This window comes from Cyprinus carpio, chromosome B16 (genome assembly GCF_018340385.1).
Source record: "Cyprinus carpio isolate SPL01 chromosome B16, ASM1834038v1, whole genome shotgun sequence".
NCBI lineage: Eukaryota > Metazoa > Chordata > Actinopteri > Cypriniformes > Cyprinidae > Cyprinus > Cyprinus carpio.
Window position 1 is genome coordinate 24,653,072 of NC_056612.1, and position 22,647 is coordinate 24,675,718.

General features: G+C 33.6%; 1 protein-coding gene across 3 annotated transcripts in view; it reads left to right on the forward strand.

Moving 5' to 3' along the window:
• LOC109106640 (ras/Rap GTPase-activating protein SynGAP-like) overlaps positions 1–22,647 on the forward strand; it is a 108,157-nt gene that overhangs the window by 76,442 nt on the left and 9,068 nt on the right. The window contains exons 5-17 of one of the 3 annotated variants that reach the window (XM_042741666.1): positions 4,057–4,178; positions 8,107–8,260; positions 8,644–8,742; positions 10,543–10,782; positions 11,567–11,902; positions 13,124–13,268; positions 13,353–13,497; positions 14,447–14,683; positions 15,553–15,754; positions 15,860–16,065; positions 17,346–17,559; positions 19,300–19,860; positions 22,063–22,512. In XM_042741666.1, coding sequence (XP_042597600.1) covers positions 4,057–4,178; positions 8,107–8,260; positions 8,644–8,742; positions 10,543–10,782; positions 11,567–11,902; positions 13,124–13,268; positions 13,353–13,497; positions 14,447–14,683; positions 15,553–15,754; positions 15,860–16,065; positions 17,346–17,559; positions 19,300–19,860; positions 22,063–22,512 — 3,111 coding nt within the window. The remainder of the gene's footprint in view (positions 1–4,056; positions 4,179–8,106; positions 8,261–8,643; positions 8,743–10,542; positions 10,783–11,566; positions 11,903–13,123; positions 13,269–13,352; positions 13,498–14,446; positions 14,684–15,552; positions 15,755–15,859; positions 16,066–17,345; positions 17,560–19,299; positions 19,861–22,062; positions 22,513–22,647) is intronic. The other 2 variants (XM_042741667.1, XM_042741668.1) reach the window with 2 other exon arrangements.

Genomic DNA, 22,647 nt, shown 5'->3' on the forward strand with positions numbered 1-22,647 from the left:
CCGCTCTCCCCGAGCGTCTCTCTGACTCTCCCTCCCTCTGTCCCACTCTCTCATTGGGCTGCTGGTGAGTGGAAGGTTGTGGGTTCTAATCCAGGGACCATACCCAGTGTGGCGGCTCTGCCCTCTCTTGAGGTAGGTTATCTAACAGCCGAGCTCGGCCTGTGCTGTGGGTTCGAGCGGCTCTGAGGTGTTAGACAAACAGTTAGTCACGCAGGAAGCAAACATGTTCATCTGTTCCCTAGCCAATGACTGAGTCATTATGTCTGAGTTCATCAGATGGAAGGGCCAATTTCTTTGCGATAAACCAGTGGAGACCTTTTTGTCTGTTTAATAATAGGATGAATGTGAAGACTTTTTAGTGTCCCGGTTTAATTCAAGTGTTCAGGGATTTGAGTGGCTTGGCAGATATTTAAAGGGATAGTTCAACCAAAAATGAAAATTCTGTTCTCATTTGCTTAACCTTAAGTGGTTTCTTTCTTCTGTTGAACACAAAAGAGGGTATTTAAAAGAATGTTGGCAACCAAATAGTTGTGGGTAGCCACTGACTTCCATTATATTTTCATTTTTGGATGAACTGTCCCTTTAAAACTGAAAAAAATAAAATAAAATGAAAATGTACCTTTGCAGCTACAGATTCTGCCAAAATACAGTACTGTTTCTTTTTTGGTGATAAACTAATGTAGACCTTTTTGTCTGTGTAAAGTTGGATGAACATGAAGACCTTTATGTAGGTTTAGTGTCTCTCGTAATTCAAGTGTTGGAAAATACTTTTAAAGGGATAGTTCAACCAAAAATGAAAATTTTGCTATCGTTTGGTCACCCTCAAGTTGATCTAAACTGGTATGAGCTTCTTTTTTCTGTCGAGCACAAAAGAAGATATTTGAAAGAATGTTGGTAACCAAGTAGTTGACGGCAGCCATTGACTTCCATTATATCTGACAGAATTTTACATTTCTGGGTGAACTGTCTCTTTAAAACTAAAAAATAATGGAAATGTACAATTGCAGCTGCAGATTCTGCCAAAAAATTATACAATATTGTTACTCTGCGATGAACTAGTTTAATCATTTTGTCTGTTTAATAATAAAACAAACACAAAGACTTTTATTTAGTGTCCCAGTTAAAATCTAATGCATTTTAGCAGCATGAAAAGTATTCTTAAAACAAAAAATAATGAAAATGTACCATAGCAGCTACAGTTTCTGCCAAAATACAAAATGATATTGTTTCTTTCTCACTCTCTCTCTCTCTCTTTAGTGATAAACTAATGTAGACCTTTTTGTCTGTTTAAATTAGAATGAACACAATGACTTTTGTTTAGGTTTAATCTCCCGGTTTAATTCAAATGCTCAGGGATTGAAGTGCCACGGAAAATACAATAAAATAATAAAACTCAAGCATTGCAACCACAGATCAATTATTCTAAATTAATTGTTTTGGACATGATTATCCATAACTGCCCCTTTTTACAGAAACAGTGGTTAAAAAGTAACATTTTACTGCAAAAATATAACTAATAATATGAAAATGTATTATTTTCAAAAAACAAAGATTATTGGAGTATATTTAACCTGAAGTCTTTCCACTCAATTATTTTTTCATTTACTTCAGTGTATTACTTCTCTGTGTTTATTTGTTACATTTACTAGCAATTTCTGGGTAAAAAAAAATTCAGTGAAAAAAATAAATAGAAGTCAATTCAATTCAAAGTTTTTTCTTTGAATAAAAAAAAAGTTCATTTCTAATCACTGTTTGGTTGCTTATTGGCCCTGCCAAGAGTCCATCTGTACTTTTCTGCCTCTAGATATGACTATTCCCCTTTTTTTGTGTGCTACACAAAAATTGTAAAAAAAAAAAAATAAGTAATAAAATAAGTAAGTTGTCCTATGAATTGAGACAGCATTGAAACTGTCAAACAAACAATGTAGGACAAGTGGCAAGTTAAAAAAAGTGCTTGTTCAAGTGTGAGCAATAGTAATATTTATGCTTACTTTAGCATACTACTAATGATTGTATTAGCATAACAGTTTGGCCAAAACTCTGTTTGCTGCAAATGACTGCGATAGTAAATGAGAGGCACTCCAATGATGTGAAACTGTAATACATGCTTTACATGCTTAATATTTCATTGGTAATCAGATCTATTTTTTTAGGTTAAGAAAAGTGCATAAATGCATTTCTTAAAGTCTCTTTTTATTAAATTATTCTCACTTTCATGGAGACACAAAACCACATAGAGTCTTAATATCATTCCTTTTTGAAATTAATCTAAATTCTGCTTAGAAACATAGAGCTCATTTAGGGCCGCAGAATTGACTAGATTTGCATTTCCTGAAGGAAATAACAGTTCTTGCAAGGCAGCAAAGTTTTGGGTAAGTTTTAGGCTTTGGAACTGCTTTCCAAATCAGAGCTTTTCAAAATGTAATCTGAATATATTTGTAAGTTTACAAAAACTAAAAATAGATAGCACACCTGAGGATGAAACAAGGTTGAATGACAGTTTGAGATGGGTGAGTAGTTTGGGCTGAATTTAATTGTGCAAGTTTGATACTAAAGGGTTACTAGTTTAAAATGAGCCCCCTAGCCAGAATGTTTGAGGAATACCAATACACTGCCGGCTAGCAAAAACTATAATCATCACGGAGGAGAAGAGTTTTCACAGCTTCATCTGCTGTGTCTAAACATTCATCTGTTGATGGGTTGTGTCTTTTCAGGTTTTATCTGAGATTGCACGTCTTACGAAAGCATTACGAACACAGTGAGATCTGAGGTCTTTTTATTCTGCTGTGGTGTTAACCTCTTGCCTGCTGTTGCCAGTCTGTTCTTACTGTAGGCGTCAGGAAATATTTATGAAGCAACACTTCCCACTATTGGTTAAATGTGGATAGTGCAACATTGCTGGACTGTTTTGCCACCAGCAAAGGAAAATCATTTCAATCAGTTGCACCACAATTTTACATCTGCGTATCTAATTAATATTAGAATTACGTATATATATATATATATATATATATATATATATATATATATATATATATATATATATATATATATATATATATAATATTAATATTTAATATTAATTCAAATTAAATATATAACAAATTTTAAACTTTATTCCATTTTGTCTTTTTAATGTAATAAAAAATATAATAAAGAGTTGCTTTTTAAATATATTTGTTTCATTTTACATATGCTCATTAAATGTTATAATACTTTCTATTATTAACATATAATTCTAATTAAATGTTTAAAAATATATATACACTTTTTAAAACTTTATTCAGTTTTTTAATGTAATTAAAAATATTTGATGTAAAAATTTAATGTAATAATAAATATAATAAAAATATAATAAAGAATTGCTTTTTAAAAATATGCTCAATTAATGTTATAATACTTTCCATTATTAATAATAAAATAAGCAATTATTTTAAAAAGTAATTTTAAAATTTATAATAAATATATTTAAATATGTATAAATTGTGTGTGTGTATAAACAATAATATAAATGTAAATACTAAATATTATATAAAATATAAATACATATGAAAGTTATTTTTTACACTTTACTGCATTTAGACTTTTTTAGTAAAATAATACATATCAAAATTATTTTATAAATAATATTTATATGAAAAATTATTTATAAAATATATAACATTTTAATGATTTTTTTTTGCATTTTTTAAAATATTTTATTAAAAAATAGTTAATTTCAAAATAGTTTATTCCATTTTTTGTCTTTTTTTTATCATTATCACAAAAGCTTGGCTAAAGATGAAGCATGTAGTTTTTCAATGTTATAATACTTTATCTGTAAAGTATTTGACATAACTTCCTGCACATTGTGTTTTAGATGGTTTATATAGCTGTTGTAGTAAGAAAAAAGAAAAAAAGAAAAAAAGGTGGAAGTAAAAAAAAAAATTCACTTCAAGGGGGCAAATATTGCCTGTGTTTGTGTTTTCTACTATCTGACTATGCAATCCAAATCCATTCCTTAGGTTTGTGTTCTGTGGTCATGCATATTAATTCAGAGTCTGTTCTTTTTCTCAGAGTTTCCTCAGTAGAAGACTGAAGGGGTCCATTAAACGGGCCAAGAGTCAGCCCAAACTGGACCGAACCAGCAGCTTCCGCCACATGATCCTCCCTCGTTTCCGCAGCGCCGACCAAGACCGGTACCGTCCTAACTCTTGCTCCCTTAACTGCATGTAGAAACACTGCTGTGTCATGATATTCCACTTCAAAGCCTCTTTGCTGTGAATGAGTACAGTTCACCCAAAAAAGAAAATTCTGTCATCATTTACTCACCTTCAACTTGTTTCACAGCTCCTTTCTTCTGTTGAACAGAAAATTATATTTGTTGGTTACCTAACTTGACATTTATAGTATTTTTCCCATACTAGTGGCTACCGTTTACTGTTTTATTGTAAAAAGATTAGAAAAGATTCTTTAAAGAACCTTTGCCTGAATGGTTCTTTGTGGAACCAGAAATGGTTCTTTTATGGCATCACTGTGAAGAACATTTTAAACACCTTTCTTTTTAAGAGTGTATGGTAGCTTTATGTGACAAACACTAAAATGTTTAAGTCATTATAAACATATAGTCATATATATATATATATATCTAGTGAAGGAGTCGTTTTGTGTTTCATAAAAAAATTAAAAGATGTGAGATTGGAATAAAATAGAGGTCAGCAAGTCATCATTTTTAGATGAACTGCTCCGTTAAATGCGGGTTTGCACTCCAATTCAATATCTCTCAATCTGGTTCCTTATTATCCGTCTTCAAGCATCCCGACAGGTGCTGAGGTGCTCTCGTCATGGTTTATTCATTCATTTATTCATATCTCACCCACGGTCAACCTGTGGTCTTCCAGAAAAAGGCAGGTTGTGGTTTTTGAAGTTCCTGCTCAGTTCGGACAGGGAAGCTTTAGTGATGTTTCCTTTTCAAAGAGGCAGTTTTCACTGCGTTGTAGCTTTGAAATAAAGGCCGGGCTGCTGACCGCTTTGAGTAATTCAAACAGACAACTCCTCTTTCATATAATTTGATTCAGCCCTTAACTGGAACCATAGTGAGCTGGATTGTCATGTGATGCACGAATGGAGTCTAACATCTGGAGTGACAGCGTGGGGGCAGAATTTCAGTGCTGTGAACGGTGTCTCAGAGGAAGACTGCGTTTCTTATGCTGTTTTTCATTTTGGAATGTAATCGTGATATAATCCACCTGATCTCAAAGAGAACTGATAGTCAGGATGATTTAAATATGACACAAATTCAATATGCCAGTAATTATGTGTTGGAATTTGGTGTAGAAAACTCACTTATCTTTTGGATTTGACTGACCTCATCCCAAAAGCTTGTTTGTGTAGATGTGAATGGGATACTTCATCATTTCTTCACCCTCATGTCGTTCCAAACCTAAAATGAGGATCTTTGGAGAACGTCCAAGTGGTTATTTTCCACATAAATAAAAGTTAATGGTGATTTATTCTGTCAGGCTGAATAAAAGATAAAAAGCTCCATAAAAGTGACTCATATGAGAGCTTTGTGTGATGAGCAGACAGAAATATACGTCTTTGTTCGTCTCAGTTACTAAATAGCTTTCCAAGAAGAATAATCCCACTTTTCTTTCTTGCTGCCTGCTCTTGAGTCTCCTTACCTGCTTAAAAGCCACATATAAAGGAGGAAGGTTATGTAAAAAAAAAAAAAAAAAAGTACAATGCAAGTTAAAATACATCAAATCAAATGCACCCTGCTTATCAGTTTGACATTTCATTGCAAAATTTTTTTTTTTTTGGATGTTCACTTATTATTTTGCAATGTAATTTAACTGCCTTTTGAATGGTAATACAAATACAAAAAATATGTAAATATTTATTTTAAAAATACTGTTTCATCATTTTATGCTCACTAATAAATATTTTTTATTTTAATAAAAATACAATGATGTGAAATAATCTTGTGAAATATTACAAAATGCAATAAATATTACAGAAAATAATTGTTTTCTGTTTAAATATATGTTATATGATATAATTTATAATTGTGATGGTAATTCTGAATTTTCAGTCGTCACACAATCTTTCAGAAATCATTCTAATGATGATTTGCTGATCAAGAATGATGTCTTATTATTATCAATAGTAAAAACAGTTGAGCTACTTATTCTTTGTGTAAACCGTGATCATTTTTAAAGGATTATTTTATTAATAGAAGCTTCAAAAGTTTAGCATTCATTTGAAATATATATCTATAGTAACATTAGAAATATCCGTCACAATTCATCACTTTAATGCATCCTTGCTAAATAAATGTATCATTTTCAAAGAAATAGTAAAGTATTACTTAAAAACTCAAATTAAATTTAAAAAAGTAAAATATATGGGATGGATAGATGGATGGAGGATGCATGGATGTATGGATGGACAGAGGGATGGATGGATGGATGGATGGATGGATGGAGGGATGGATGGATAGATAGATGTATCGATGTATGGATGGATAGATGGATGTATGGATGGATGGATGGATAGATAGATAGATAGATAGATAGATAGATAGATAGATAGATAGATAGATAGATAGATAGATAGATAGATAGATAGATAGATAGATAGAGCCGTCTTTGTCTTCCTCCTTTCAGTTCCCATGGTTTACGTAACATTTTGATTTCCACTGAGATGTCTCTCGCTGTCTCACTACTCTCAATGTCTCTCTCTCTCTCTCTCCCCCTTCCTCCTCCACTCGCTCTATCATTTATTTCATTCTGACTCACTCCTTTGGGTCTATTTTTATACCTTCCATCTCTTTCTCTCTCTCTCTCCCACACTGTATGTACTTCACGCTGTGAGGCTGAATGTATACATATACAGTGAGTCTCAGAAGACGCAGGGGAAGCGATACATCACTAGTAGGGATCTAACAATTTATCTTATACTTTTTCTTTTGATGTTTATATCATCGTACTTCTCGATAAGCTTGTCAATCTTCTCTTCAGCTCGTTCAAGGGTTTGTGGCTGTAAACTGCGAAGTGAGTGTGTGTGTGGGGGGGGGGTACAGAGAGGTAAATGTATGTATGTTTGTTGTTATGCGGCATAAATGTGCTCATGTTTGTGCTGAGACAGGTTAGAAACTGTCTGCATGTATGCAAGTAAAACTTTTTTGAACATATTTAGGGTTGAATTCAATAAACTCTTCGCTAATTAACCACAATTCAGCTTAACCAATCAAATCAAATTGACCTTGAGTATTTTAGTCATTAACAAACTTTTTTTTTTTTTTGTAAATTAAGTTAAGTTTAAATGGCTTTAGTACTTTATTCCAAAAATGTTAATATTCTATATAAAAAAAGTGTTACTTTTTACATTTCCACCTATGGAAAGCAGACAGAAACAGAATTTTATTGAAAAACAACAATAATTGGCAATTTAATCAATGTAGCATCTTTTTCATATATCCAGATGTGCAACTGCACTTTTTTTTAGCATTTTCCTAAAACTATAATCTAAACACAGTGTTTGTAAATTTTATTTTAATGCAAAACTTTCGCCCTATTTTCTTATTACCCACAATCCAGTTTAACCAAATGCAAAAATGCACTTAAATCAACGATATCTTGGGATATTTATGTCATTGTCACTCTTTTCTTCACAAACAACACCTCATTTTTAAAAACTGGGCTAATTTTAGATGATTTTAGCATTATTTTAGCGTTATATTAACATTAAACTGTTGGAAAGCAAGCAGAAACAGATTTTATTTTTTTTTAAGTGACGATTGTGAAGAATTTTTATTAATCAAAGTAGTATTTTTCATATATGGATAGGCAGTGTATATTTGAGAAAATCGCAATGTACAAATTGTGTTAAGTGCCATTAATTTTTAGTGAATTCTCCACAATTGTTCATTCGCTCATGATTTATCTCACGATTGATGATAGACGCTGATGTTGTTCCCCATAAATCACAGAAAAGGGACTTCTGAAGAAACTTGACTTGTGTAATATCAAATGAAGTATACTGACCTCGTCATGTAGGTGTGTGATGTGAGCTCAACCTGTGAGCGTCTTCTTTCTCAGCCCTGCTGTTCTTGCTCCCTCACAGGACTCGTCTGATGCAGAGCTTCAAAGAATCACACTCCCATGAGTCTTTGCTGTCTCCCAGCAGCGCAGCCGAGGCCTTGGATTTGACACTTGATGAAGATGCGGTCATCAAGCCTGTTCACTCCAGTATACTGGGACAGGAGTACTGCTTTGAGGTGATCTACAGCAAACTATATACTTCAGACTCAGAAGCTGCATGATCCTTACAGGATCTACCAGATGTTTATTAAAAATAGCATTAAAAACTTAGAACAGTTCTAATTTTCACATATCTATCTGTCTATCTATCTGTCATTCTGTCTATCATTCTATCTATTGCTGTTATTGCTATTAAATGAAGAACAACGAATGAAATCTATGAATTTTCTGTCCGTTTCACTTGGTGCCACTGGTGACATAGAAATCACACATTTCATCTTAAATCATCAAATGCATGACTATATCAACTCCATTTCCCCCAAGGAATTTTGTTGCTCTTTCTTATCATTATAATTATGCTGATGGTTGAAATAGTGAAACTCATTATTCCTTTCCTTAGGTGATAACCACTTCAGGAACAAAGTGTTTTGCCTGTCGGTCGGCCGCGGAGCGAGACAAATGGATAGAGAATCTGCAGAGAGCTGTCAAACCAAACAAAGTGAGTGTAAAGAAGAAAAAGAAAAGAGGAGCTCTCTTCTTCCATGACTGCATCAGTCTACTCCAGTAACAACCTCTCCTGTCATTTCCATCTTTATACTCATTTAAGCTTCTACTGCTATTTGTGGGATTCCTGAATGAACTTGAAAAGGCTTCATGTGCTGGTCTGCCTTATTAAACACTTTCTTTATTAATCTGCTATGCTTAGATAATATTTATCCCAAAGGCCAGTGCAGAATACTGGATCCTCCTGCAGATGTCTGCTGGCTGTGTCTGTCTTGGGGGTTTTGAATGGGTGGGCTTTAAAAAAAAGAGAGTGCTGTGGATTGACTCGTCCAGATGTTCAGGCAGCGGGAGTTTGGGCTCAATCATGTTGCATGGAGAACATGACACGGGCATCCAAAAATGATCAGCCAGCTCAGTCTCGCAACAGATGCATTGACAATATTACAATAAACGAGGACAGACCAAGGGTGTTCATTAGTCTGGTTTATTAGCTGATTAGTTGAAGTTTCTGAAGTTAGAGACAAAAGCACAGATGTGCATCATTTATTAGTTCACAGCAAGCCACTAAAGCACTCACTGACAAAAAAACATTATTTGAACATATGGTACCATGGTAATACCATGATTTTGGACATGTACCATAGGAATGACATGTGTTAACCATTGTTTCTTTGACATAGTCACAGATAGTCACCATGTGTTCACTAATGTTTTAAAAGATATTCTAATTTTAAGACATTTAGTAGCAAGTAAGCTAGATATCCACTATCAGTACTTTTTATTTGTTAAATATTAAGACATTATTATTATTATTATTATTATTATTATTATTATTATTATAGGTTGGGCAGAAATTCAGACCATATAGATATAAATACTATAAATGTAAATATATTCGTATTACACATCCTTTGTTCATTTAATAATAATAATAATTGCTATTTATTATTTTAGCATGGATAGAAATTCGGATCATATGTAAATATTATAAATCTAAATGTATTATTATTATTATCAATAATACATATATTATTATAAATACTAATATAAACATATTAACATAAGTTATACTTTATATTAATAATGATAATGAATTAATAATGATAATGAATAATAATAATTATTATAATTTCAATAATTGAGTTGGCTAATTTGCTATTTATTGTTTTAGAATGAACAGAATTTACAGATTTACAGATATTTTTTCCAGCTTTATTTTCTGTACAGCTGTTCAGTGAATTGACATTATTTGAATGTTTTTCCACACAGTCTGTTAGTCTTCTAAACTTACAGATGTGCCACTACTAAACAGCATGTAAAAAGAACGAACTGTTATCAGGCGATTTATTATGGCAGTCTGCCTTTGTATCTTTGAAGAACCTTGGCATATGAATATGGTAATCACTCAGTAACATGTTATATATCCGAATACCATAGTATTAGCATCTGAAACTATGACTGTAGCATGTTATCATCACTTTATTTTTTAATGAAAGGACCGGAGCTTTGGAAATCTGTTTTTCAGGGTATGTTTAGTGCATCTATGATTGTCAGTAGAAAGTGGCATTTTGATGGTTCTAATGACTCATCATTCTGTGAGACCATCCAGCACTTTAGACACGCTGTAGGTGTTAGACTAACAGTAGTTTAGATCATTAAATCACCGCAGTCTCTGCTGTCTGTCTGCATGCTTGACGACACATTTAAAGATCTGCAAACCCTCTCACCACCCTCACCTGCAGTTTATATGGTGCCAATATGTGTTGGCTTTACCATCTGTGTTTCCCCCACTCAGGACAACAGTCGACGCGTCGACAATGTTCTGAAGCTGTGGATCATCGAGGCCCGTGAACTCCCACCCAAAAAGCGCTATTATTGTGAGCTGTGCTTGGATGACATGCTTTACGCCCGCACCACCAGCAAACCCCGAACTGATACTGTCTTCTGGGGTGAGCACTTCGAGTTCAACAACCTGCCAGCTGTCCGCAACCTCCGCCTTCACCTTTACAAAGAGACAGACAAGAAAAGACGCAAGGTACACTCTTTTGATAAATACAACTCAAAATTAAGACATCGAAACTGTATGCATGCATATCAAATAAAATGTAAATATTAAAAAATATGTATTTTAAATATTAAATATATTTAAAAATTAACGGATATATTTTATGCTAATATAAATGTAATTATATATTTAAAAAAAAATATAGTAGCATATAGCAATGTAATATAAATAGTATTTTTTATTTATTTAATATTTATGAATTTAAAAGTTAACAGAATATTAACAAAATACATAATGAATATAGATAACATTTTTCACAACACACACACGTGTATATTCATTATTGTGTGTGTGTGTGTGTGTGTGTGTGTAAATTAATTATTATAATTTAAATAATTATTGTATATTAATAGTATATATTATTTATAAATGAATTATTATTTAAAAATATTATTTTGCTAATATAAATGTACATTAATATACATTATATGTGTATGTGTGTATATATAATGAATACATATATTTGTACAACATATACTATATATATTTATTAATAGTATTTCATTTATATGTAATATTATTTATAAATTAATAATTATTAAAAAAAATTAAAGTGTGTGTATATTAAAACATGTTATGATGATAGAAATGACTCCTAAAAACAGTTTTTTTATGCAAATAAGCGAAAAACTGATAGCAAATAATGCTTCAAGGCAATTGCCATTTAAAATTATGATGAAAAGATGGGACTTTGATATGTCTCTTGATATGGTGACTGATCGTTTTGTTTTGTCAATTTTCTTGACATTAACAGGAGAAGAGCACATACCTGGGCTTGATTAGCATTCCCATTTCCAGCATCACTGGTCGTCAGTTTGTGGAGCAATGGTACCCCGTCATTCAGCCCAGTGTCCTGGCCAAGGGTGGCGGTGTTGGAGGGGGCAAAATCATCAACGCCTCCCTGCGGCTCAAGTCGCGCTTTCAGACCATGAGCATCCTGCCGATGGAGCTGTATAAAGAGTTCGCAGAGTATGTGACCAACAACTACCGAACGCTGTGCGCCGTTCTGGAGCCGCTGCTGAGTGTCAAGAGCAAAGAGGAAGTGGCCTGTGCTCTGGTGCACATCCTGCAGAGCACAGGGAAGGCCAAGGTACCACTTTGTTCAATAATGTTTGTTTGCATGTAGAATATTTAGTATGTTCTAAAACCTAGTGAGCAGCCTAATCAGACAGCATGAGCATCATATATATGCTCCTGACGTAAATTTGGTACCAAAGTTTTGTGACAAAGAGAATCCCAGAATGTATTGTGCCAAACTGAGTTAAAGTAAATGCAATGGTTGATGGATGAGATGCGAGAAATAGTTATGTATACTTTTGAAAAGTTATTTACAGCTACTAATTAGATTCTTTCTGCTCCATGTAAAACATTTTGCCATGTTTAATTCCATATATCAGAAAGAAATTAACAGCACACTGCTAATGACCTGCTAATGTTTGATTTATTTTGTTAAAATAATTAAAATTTAATAATTTACCTAATATGTTTATATGTTGTGTAATTCTATCTTCACATTTTGGAGAATTTAAAATGTGTGTGCAACATATTACCATGTTTAAATCCATTAAATCAGAGAAAATGCAGAAAAAAAATAATGTGGACCTGCTAATATTTCATTTAATACTAAAAAGTATTGCACAAATAGTGTAATCTAATTAAAAATAGACTGTTTTATCTATTTTTTAGGGATATGTATTGTTATGCATGTAAGTTGAAACATCAAACTCTCTACACGTGTGTATTATTTGTCTGGCACACAGTATTATTTATATATTATTATAGTATTTATCCACATTTTTGAATATTGACTTTTATCTTTATTTATTTATTTATTTTTTACATTTATTTTTAGTTGTATTAATTTATGTATTTTTGTCAATTGTATTTTTCTTTATAAATATTAAAAATACTTTTATATTTTTCATTTTATTTTTAGTTTTATTAATTTATGCTTTGGGTTTTTTTTTATTATATATATTTTTTTATATAAATATTAAAAATATATATTTTCCTTAGTCTTAGTTTTAGCAGTTTCAGTACTTCAACTTAAAATGTAGTTTAATAGTTAACTTAGTTTTACATTTTATCTAATATTTATATTTAATTTCAACTTCATTTCAATTACCAAAGCAATTTGAAATAGTTTTAGTTTTGTTCAAAATAACAACACCGTTGCTGTCTGTGTAGAGCACTCCAAAATCACTTACTTATTTGGAGACTCTCCATATGTCAACAGTAATGATATGAGATGTTTAATGATATGCAGGTAACTGTGAAGTGATTGCAGATGTCTCTTCTTTTGTTCTGCACAGATTTTCTTTCAGACATGGCGATGTGTGAAGTGGACCGATTTACCGATCGAGAGCACCTGATCTTCAGAGAGAACACCCTGGCCACCAAAGCCATAGAAGAGTACCTCAAACTCATCGGACATAAGTACCTCAAAGACGTTTTAGGTGAAACTTCCTCAGATTGTTTGGAGAGTTGTGGTAGTTTCAGCTGCTGTACTCTCACCCATTAATGGTCTCATCTGGATTCAGGTGATTTTATCCGTGCGCTGTATGAGTCAGAGGAGAACTGTGAAGTCGACCCAATGAGGACTCCACCTTCTGTGCTGCCTGAACATCAAGCCAACCTCCGGATGTGCTGTGAGCTGGCACTCTGCAAAATCGTCAACTCTCATTGGTTAGTGAAATAGACCATGCTTTTATGGCCCGTCACACAGTCTGGAAATGTTTTTAAATCGATGTGCCATCTGTAAATTTCCTGGCTGAAAAATCTGCAAGATGTACTGCAGGAATCAAATAATTAGGATTATTTTTTTTTTCTGTTTTTGAAAGATATCTCTTATGCTCACCAAGGCTGCATTTATTTGATCAAAAACACAGGAAAAACTGTAATATTATGAAATATTATTACAATTTAAAATAACTGTTTTTCAGTTGAATATGTTATAAAAATGTAATTTATTCCTGTGATGCACAGCTGAATTTTCAACATCAGTCTTCAGTTTCACATAATCTTTCAGAAATCATTCTAATATGATGATTTGCTGCTCAAGAAACATTTAGTAGTATTTTTATCGCTAAAAAAATTGTGCTGCTTAATATTTTTGTGGTACACTACCATTAAAAAGTTTTATGCAAGTAAAACATTTTTACTCCCCAAGGATGCATTAAATTAATAATTTTTTTATATAATTTGTAATGTCACAAAATATTTATTTTTCAAATAAATGTTGGTCTTTTTGAACTTTCTATTCACCCCCAAAAAATACAAAATAAATAAATCTGTATATATTTTATAAGTGCACCACACCACTTGACAGTAAAAATGATACATTGTGATATTTTTGCAGCTTTTGAGTTTGAGAGACAAAACTTTTTTAATAATTAATAATTAATTTAATAATAGCTATGATTGAAGATCTTCTTAAAAATCTTTCTTGAGATTGCATGATGAAAATTTTATGAAATATGTTGAGAAAAATATCGATAACAATGCACATGACCCCTCATTATGAATTTTGACATTTTATTTTAATATCTTATACATGATGGGGCAGTGAAAACATGATATCACACCAGCTGCTTAAATCTAAATGGAAATAATCTGTATTATTTGTTTCTCCCAGTGCGTTTCCAAGAGAATTGAAAGAGGTGTTTGCGTCCTGGCGTGTTCGATGTGCTGAGAGGGGAAGAGAAGACATTGCAGATCGACTGATCAGTGGTTCCCTCTTCCTGCGCTTCCTGTGTCCAGCCGTCATGTCGCCATCCTTATTCAACCTCACACAGGAGTACCCCGATGAGCAGACCTCACGCACACTCACCCTCATAGCCAAAGTTGTGCAGAACCTTGCAAACTTCTCAAAGTCAGTACACACTTCTCTAAGGTCTTCGAACTTTATTACCATGTCATCATTTTCTGCTGTATTATGAGAGTACAGTAACTTAAACTCATGCTAGTCTTTTAACCGTTCTGTTTGGGGATGCATGATACACTTGGGCCATATTGGTTACCAACTGATTATTTTATTTTATTTTATTTTATTTTATTTTATTTTATTTTATTTTATTTTATTTTCCACATTAGATATTCAATTTTTTATTTTATTTTTTATTTTCCTCATTCTGATTTGAAATACATGATGTATTGGTTCAATTTTATTTTATTTCATTTCATTTCAATTGGGCATTCTAATTTTCCATATTTTTTATGTTTGGATTATATTTGCCATCAACTAAAGCTCACTTAAAATTAATCTTTAAAAATGATAATGCTTTAATAGATTTAAAGCGATATATTTAAAGTAACACACTTTAGTTTTTGGTGTTTTATTTATAATATTTTTAGACAAATAAATATCATGGTTACCTTAACATCCAGAATTTGAATATCTTTGCATCCCTAATTGTGATCATGATATTTGTGCTTTTAATGTTATTGTTCCATCCAAATCAACATATGATACACTTAAATCTGGGACTGTCATCTTAACTTTAAGTGTGCTCAAGTACAACATGGTGATGGGGATCTCTTCACCCCCATAATTTAACTCAGTTTTATGGGTTAAATTATGACATCTGGGCTGTCAGCCCAGATCGTTAACCACTGAGCTATAACAAACTGTGCAGCCGTTACTGATGATGAACATAATGATCATTCACATTATCACTGACTTAACATTCAAAGCTGACCATATAAACCCTGTGTCCTTACCGATTCCTCACTGTGTTACAGGTTTGGCAGTAAGGAGGAGTACATGTGCTTTATGAATGAGTTTTTAGAGATGGAGTGGGGCTCCATGCAGCAGTTCCTGTACGAGATCTCCAATCTCGACAGCGTGAGCAACGCAGCTGCTTTTGAGGGCTACATCGACTTGGGAAGGGAGCTCTCGATCCTGCACAGTCTTTTGTGGGAAGTCATGGCACAGCTTAGCAAGGTAGATGCGGTTTGATAATCTAGATGAGGATGAGTGTGGTTGTCTACTTACGTTTGCAATCGGTCATCAGTTTGGTCTCCTTGGTCTGTTTTTACCGTGCCAAAGGATGCTATCATCAAACTCGGACCATTGCCCCGCCTTCTAAATGACATCAGCATGGCCCTTCGTAACCCTCACCTCCAGCGACAGCCCAGTCATCAGACGGACAGACCGCCTCCAGAGAGACAGACAGACAGGCTGCTCTCCAAGCCCAGCTTCAACAGGGGCGTCTCGTCTGAGTTCCAGAACCTCATGATGAGGGACCTCAACAGGTATGTTACTGGACGTGTGTGTCACCTCTGCAGAAACTACTTTCCAAATCCTAGTGAGCTGCCTGCTTAGTCTGTATTTTTAGGCACCTTGGCCAAAAATAAAAAAAATATTTAAAATATATTCATATATATATATATATATATTTATAGATATATATATACATATATATATATATATATATATATATATATATTCATATATATATATATATATTCTACTATTTCATTCTGCTTTCTATTTTAAAACAATTTTTTTATATTTTTCAGAGACTAGGTTAATCATTATTTGTAGTTTTAGTACAGTAACTATATAAAAGGCAATTATTTAATTTAGGAAACAACATGTTGTCTTTTATAATATTACATTTGTATGAAACAATAAAATAATTTAGAATATTGTATTTAAAAAATGGGTAAGAGCATAAATTAGATTTTATATAAATACATTTTATTTTAGTTTTTAGTTTATTTTATTCTATTTTATTGTATTCATTTAGTTTAGTTTAGTTGTCCAAATATTTAATTGTGAATTTTAATTTTTATGGGAGTTATTTTAGTATAACATTTAGATTTTTTTTTCCTGTCACTTAAAATGAATCGTAAAAAAAAAAAAGACTGATAATTGAATAACATTGTTAAATATAATCTTAAGCAAATATTTTCATACTGGTTTAATTTAATTTAATTTAATTTAATTTAATTTAATTTAATTTAATTTAATTTAATTTAATTTAATTTAATTTTACAGACAGGGGGTTATTATTGTTAAATAAAACTAAAACCTTATATATTTTTTCAATTACTTGAAACAAAATACAAATAATCTGAAATCAAATAATATACCTTATTTTAATTCAGATAAATGCTAGCATTCATCATTTTTGCTTAGTTTAGCTTAAAGTATAAAATGACTAAAACTAAATAAATTAAAACTGACAAATAAATATTAATAAATGCTACATTAAAGATACACTAATAAACATAAAAAAAAATACAAAAATTTTACTAAGATTAAGGTCAAAACAGAAAAACAAATTTAAAAGTCTAATTCAAAATATTAACAAACTATGCTATTATATCAATGATACTAAAATAAAAATTTTCTTTTATTAATCAATTTAATAAACAATTGACTAAAAATCAAGAACAAAAAAAATATCACATCATATGGCTCGCTAGGTTTTGAAATTGAGTTTAAGTGAATGTCTTAAGGAATATTGCTAGTAGAGAAAATGAATGTGGATATGATTTTCCATTTTACTTTCTCATATCTCACATAGTTCAGTTGAGATCACTCGCCTGCCCTCTCCAACCTCTGCCATGTCCAGTGGTGGCGCCCCTCCGCCCCGGCCCGGAATGGGGGGGTTTGCAGACCACGATCATCCTCACCGAGCCTCATCTAAAGACGTTTTCTATGTCGCCCGTCCCCCGCTGGCCCGCTCCAGTCCAGCGTATTGTACTAGCAGTTCTGATATTACTGATCCAGACCCAAAGGTAAGTCCCACAGGGCAGTGCTTCTGATAGGGTGGGGGGTGCCCCTTTCATTTAGAAATCTTTCAAGACTATGGTCAGTGCTGTCTGGTCCGAATTATCATGTGAATAACAGCTCGCTCCCTAGCACACGTTTCACCAGCAAATCTGAGGGTTGGCTTTGTTCCTGTGGGAGAAGGAAGCGCCACTGACCTGCTTACTGCAGAGTCAAATACCATCCAAGCATGGAAAGAGGGCTACGAGATGATGTGGGTGCAGTCAATACTTACGATAGAGATTCTTTACCTTAATATTGCATCACCATTTGGGATTCAGGGTCCTGACATAAAAGCAATAGTTCACCCAAAAATGCAAAACTGCATCACATGCATTTTTTGTAGTGACCAATGCTGTTGAAAAAGCACTGTAAAGGTAGTCCATATTATTTTTGCACTATATTCCAGGTCTTCTTAAAATTTAAGATTTAACAGATTGAATTTAAAAAAATAAAAAAATAAATGCAAAAGTCACCTGCCATGTTAGGTTTTGCCTCAGACTGACCCACGGTGACATTTTTTTTTTTTTTTTTCGTTTGATTTGGCTTTTGCAGTCTATTTCGGAGGCACTTTAGTTTTAAAATATACATTTTTAAAATTTTTGACTTTGTTACAAAGGTTTCGAATTCAGTTAAATTATATTTTCTAATATAAAAGCTGTTGGAAATGATTTTTTTATATTATATAATTGTAAAAAAATATATTATATTATTTAAATATTATAATATATAGAACATTATATTTGATAAATTAAAAAAATATATATTTGACATTATTACATGGCCAACTTTTGTTGTCTTTTTAAGATGCTGTAAATATCATTTAAAAATTTAAGTATAATCAGCAAATTATACATGACTCTTTTCAATGGAAATATTGTACACAAACAATAAACAATGATACAATGACATTTAAATGTAACTTAGTCAATTTAAGTCATATGAACTACTTTTATGGTGTTTTTTTATTTTGAAATCAGTTAATTTCATTTTTCTTAAAAGATGATGCTAATTTGTTAACATTGTTGAAATATTTCAACAATTATATATTATTACTAGGACATTTGAGTGTCTTTATTTTAATTCTTATTAATTGTTTTGTTTTTAAATATGTTATAAATGTCATGTCAAACAAATTATAAACTATCATCAGTAATTTGTTTGTGATTTTTTTAAATGCAATTTTTTACACAGTGTAACAATGACATTTAAATGAGCCATTAAAAATCAATTTGAGTATTACTTTTTCTGTTGTGTTCTGTTTTTTTGTTCATTTTGAATTCAGTTACATTAATTTTATCCTGTAAAAGCTGACTGCAATTATTTATATACATTATTTAAATATGTATTATATTGTATACCACTGTATATTTATTTAATCAAAAATCTAGATGTTATTTCTAGAAAAACCTGGCTTTGTTTTTATGCATAAAAAGCAATGGAATATAAATATGGCAGCATGCTTTTAAGCATAAAAATTGTACTTCTAAGTTCCACTGAAAAAAATAACAGCATATGGGAGTAGAATAATGACAAAAATTTCATTTTTGGGTGAATGATTCCTTTTAACCCTCAAGTTAATACACACATGCTGTCAAGCCACGTTCATAACCGGCCACACCTGCTGAGCTCGGCAGATATCTGCAGCATTCTCGCCCGTAGGTTCTGCTGTAGGTGTTAATGAAAATGTTTCTATGATGGACCTCCAGGACTCAAGAATGAACAGCGTCTCTAACCTGCAGTCTATGGGGGACATGCTCAACTCTTCCCAGGCCTCGATTGCCGGCCTCGGCAGCTACGGTGGGCTCGCGGGCTTGGGAGGAGGCCTCGGAGGCCAGCTGCGTGCCGGAGGGCGTATGTCGGCCGGATCCGGGGGTTCCAGCATGTCCGGGGGTCTGAGGTTGAGCCAGATGGGAACCACCACCGACTCACTGTCCCAGCAGCAGCAAGCCGCCGCTCTCCGCTACCCCCTCTCCTTCCAGAACCCTCTGTTCCACCTTGCTGCTGACGGGCCTCAGCTTCACCACCAGCACAGTCGAGCTCAACCTCCTCCTCCTCTCCTGCTGGCCCCAGAGCCAGACGCCTCTCACCCCACTTACATCCCGCAGTTTGCCCACGGCGGCTTCTCCCGCAGCGAGGACCTCTCCACCCTCAGACCTGGCCCTCATCTGGGTCAGCCGAGCATCATTCACTCCCACAGCTACAGCGACGACTACAGCCGCCATAACCAGAGCGAATACGGGCGGCGGCAGATCCCCATGCACATGCAGGTAGTTCCTTGACCATTTCTAATGGCTTTTGGATCATTTTAATCTTTAAGGGTTAGTTCACCCAAAAATGAAAATTAGTCCATGTTTTACTCACCCTCAAGGCAGCCCTAGGTGTAAATTACATTCTTCTTTCGGACAAATGCAATCTGAGTTATATTAAAAATTATCCTTCCCCTTCCAAACTTTATAATGGCATGGGCATGGCGTGTTTTTGTTCAACAGTCCAAAAGTAGTCCAATAAAGTGCATCCATCCGTATTAAAACATGCCTCACGCAGCTCTGGGGGATGAATAAAGGTCTCCTGTAGAGAAACGATGAGCTTCTGTAAGACAAATATCCATATTTAAAACGTTATTAACACCTTTCTTTCACTTATGATAACTGTCGTAGGTGGAATCCATTCCGGCGGATGACATAGGACGTATGTGTTGCCCACACGCCATTGATTAGTGGTGAATGCAGAAGTGTGGAGGAGAGACAGCAAAACCAAATACCGGTCATGAATTAGTGGATTTGTAAAGAAAAATTTCGGAGGAAGCCAAGAGGAGACTGGTTTTCCTTTGGTAAAGTAAGGAAACTTTGCTTCCTTTGCTCCTGTAAACAAACGTTGGTTTTCGCAGAACTCACATGCGCATGCGCTGCGCCTACGTCCTACGCCGGAAAGGCATTCTCTCATTAACATGCGTACGACAGTTAGCAGAAGTTACACAAAACTGTTTATATAATTTTAAATATGGATTTTTTTTTTTTTTTGTACAAAAACCCATCAACTCGCTACAAGAGGCATTTATTCACCCCCTGGGAGCAATGAGATGCATCAGTTTAATATGGATGGATGCACTTTATTGTACTTCTTTTGGACTGTTGAACAAAAACACCTACCAATGCCATTATAAAGCTTGGAAGATCAAGGATGATTTTTAATATAACTCCAACTGGATTCGTCTGAAAGAAGAAAGTCATATACACATAGGATGCCTTGATTTTCCTTTTTGGGTGAACTAACCGTTTAATGTAGAAGTTATTCCAAAAAGAAAATATGTTCGTACCATGATCAAAAGCCTTGATGAGCACCTTTCTTGGCCATTTTTGAAATACTGTTGAGAGAGTATCATTTTCATATTAGTATAGAAGTTCTCTATACTAAAAAATATATATATCCAATACAAATATGTAAGCATTCTTGAATCAAGATACATTTACTTGTCTTGTTTTCTAAAAAAAAAAAAAAAATCTATAAAATTTAAGTGATGAATAACTAATAACCACCATCACAAAAAGAAAAATTTTTCTGAATTAAGTTAATTTTTTTGTCTCCACTGGCAGATATTTGTTCTAGTATTAAATGTAAACTTGCCTAATTTTGACAAAAAAAATTTAAAAATTCAGAAAAAAAGACAAAGTATCTTATGTCATTTTGTTTCTTAAGTAAATATATCTTGATTTAAGAATGTATAGATATTTGTACTGGAAAACAGGACAAAAATACTGAGTAACAACATCATGGTACAGTGATCAAATGCTACAAAGAAGCTAAAGAGTACCATCATCTTCATCATAAATGAGAAATGGGACACTGTGGTCTCGTAGACTTCACAAAAGTCCACATCAAGTGTGACATTTTAGACAGCGACTAAAAACCCTGATATTTTGGAAACTTTCAGTCCCATTGTCCATTGTCCCAAAGTAAAAAAAAAAATGTATATATACATTATTATATAATATGTATATTATATTATTATATTATTATTCATAATTATAATTATAGCATCTATATAGATTAATATATATATATATATATATATATATATATATATATATATATATATATATATATATATATATATATATATATATATATATATATATATATATATATATATTATCCAGCTTAATTCAGTTCAAGTTTTGTTCTAATTTGATGGCAAATTGATTATATTTCTGAATGTTAATAATCTCTGAAGCCAACCAAACTCAGGTGACAGTAGTGATTCGTAAACTTTTGTTGGTCACAGAGCCTATTTAATAAAAAAGCAACTGGACATATCCTGTGGGAACTTTGGTTCATTCACTCCTGCAGCATTCTATTGTGTGTTATTCTTATTGTACTTAATGGATTTAGTACTTTCTGTACTGAATATCTGGGAAAAGTGATTTTGAAATAAGTGGTGGTTGTTATTTAAGCATGTGTCTCATGACCAGGAGCAGCAGCAGATGGCAGGCATGGCAGGCATGGCTTCACAGACCGGCACATCTCATTCATCGCTCGCCACGCCTCCTTCCACCGTTCAGCCTGTCCGTCAAAGCTCCATGGCTCCTCCCACGCAGCGCATGAAATCGCAACCCTCGCATCAGCTTTCCGTGAGTTCTGCCGCTGCCGCTCCTGCGGGCAAGACCAGGCCGCAGAGCGGAAACCTGCTCCAGTCCCCGGAGTCTGGCTTCGGGGGCCGGCAGCAGGGCCCTCGGCAGCAGCTGTCCGTCAAAGACAGCACCCCGCCTGGCCTGCCGCATCAGCAGAGCTCCACCAGAGAGAGCCAGGGATCGCAGGGCTCTCAGGGCGGAACGCCGCAGTCCACACAGCAATCCAAATCACATCAGGAACGACAGCAGATCCAGCAACAGCATCTGCTCAAGCCTACCATGAGCAAACAGGTGTTCCAATCAAAAACCATTCTTCACTCTCCCTGCTATCAAACATGTGCTTTTGTCTAGCTTCCTCCAGATAGGTATTTCTTTTGTGTGTGATCTCTATAAAATCATTTTAAAAAAGGGAAAATCTTGTGAAGG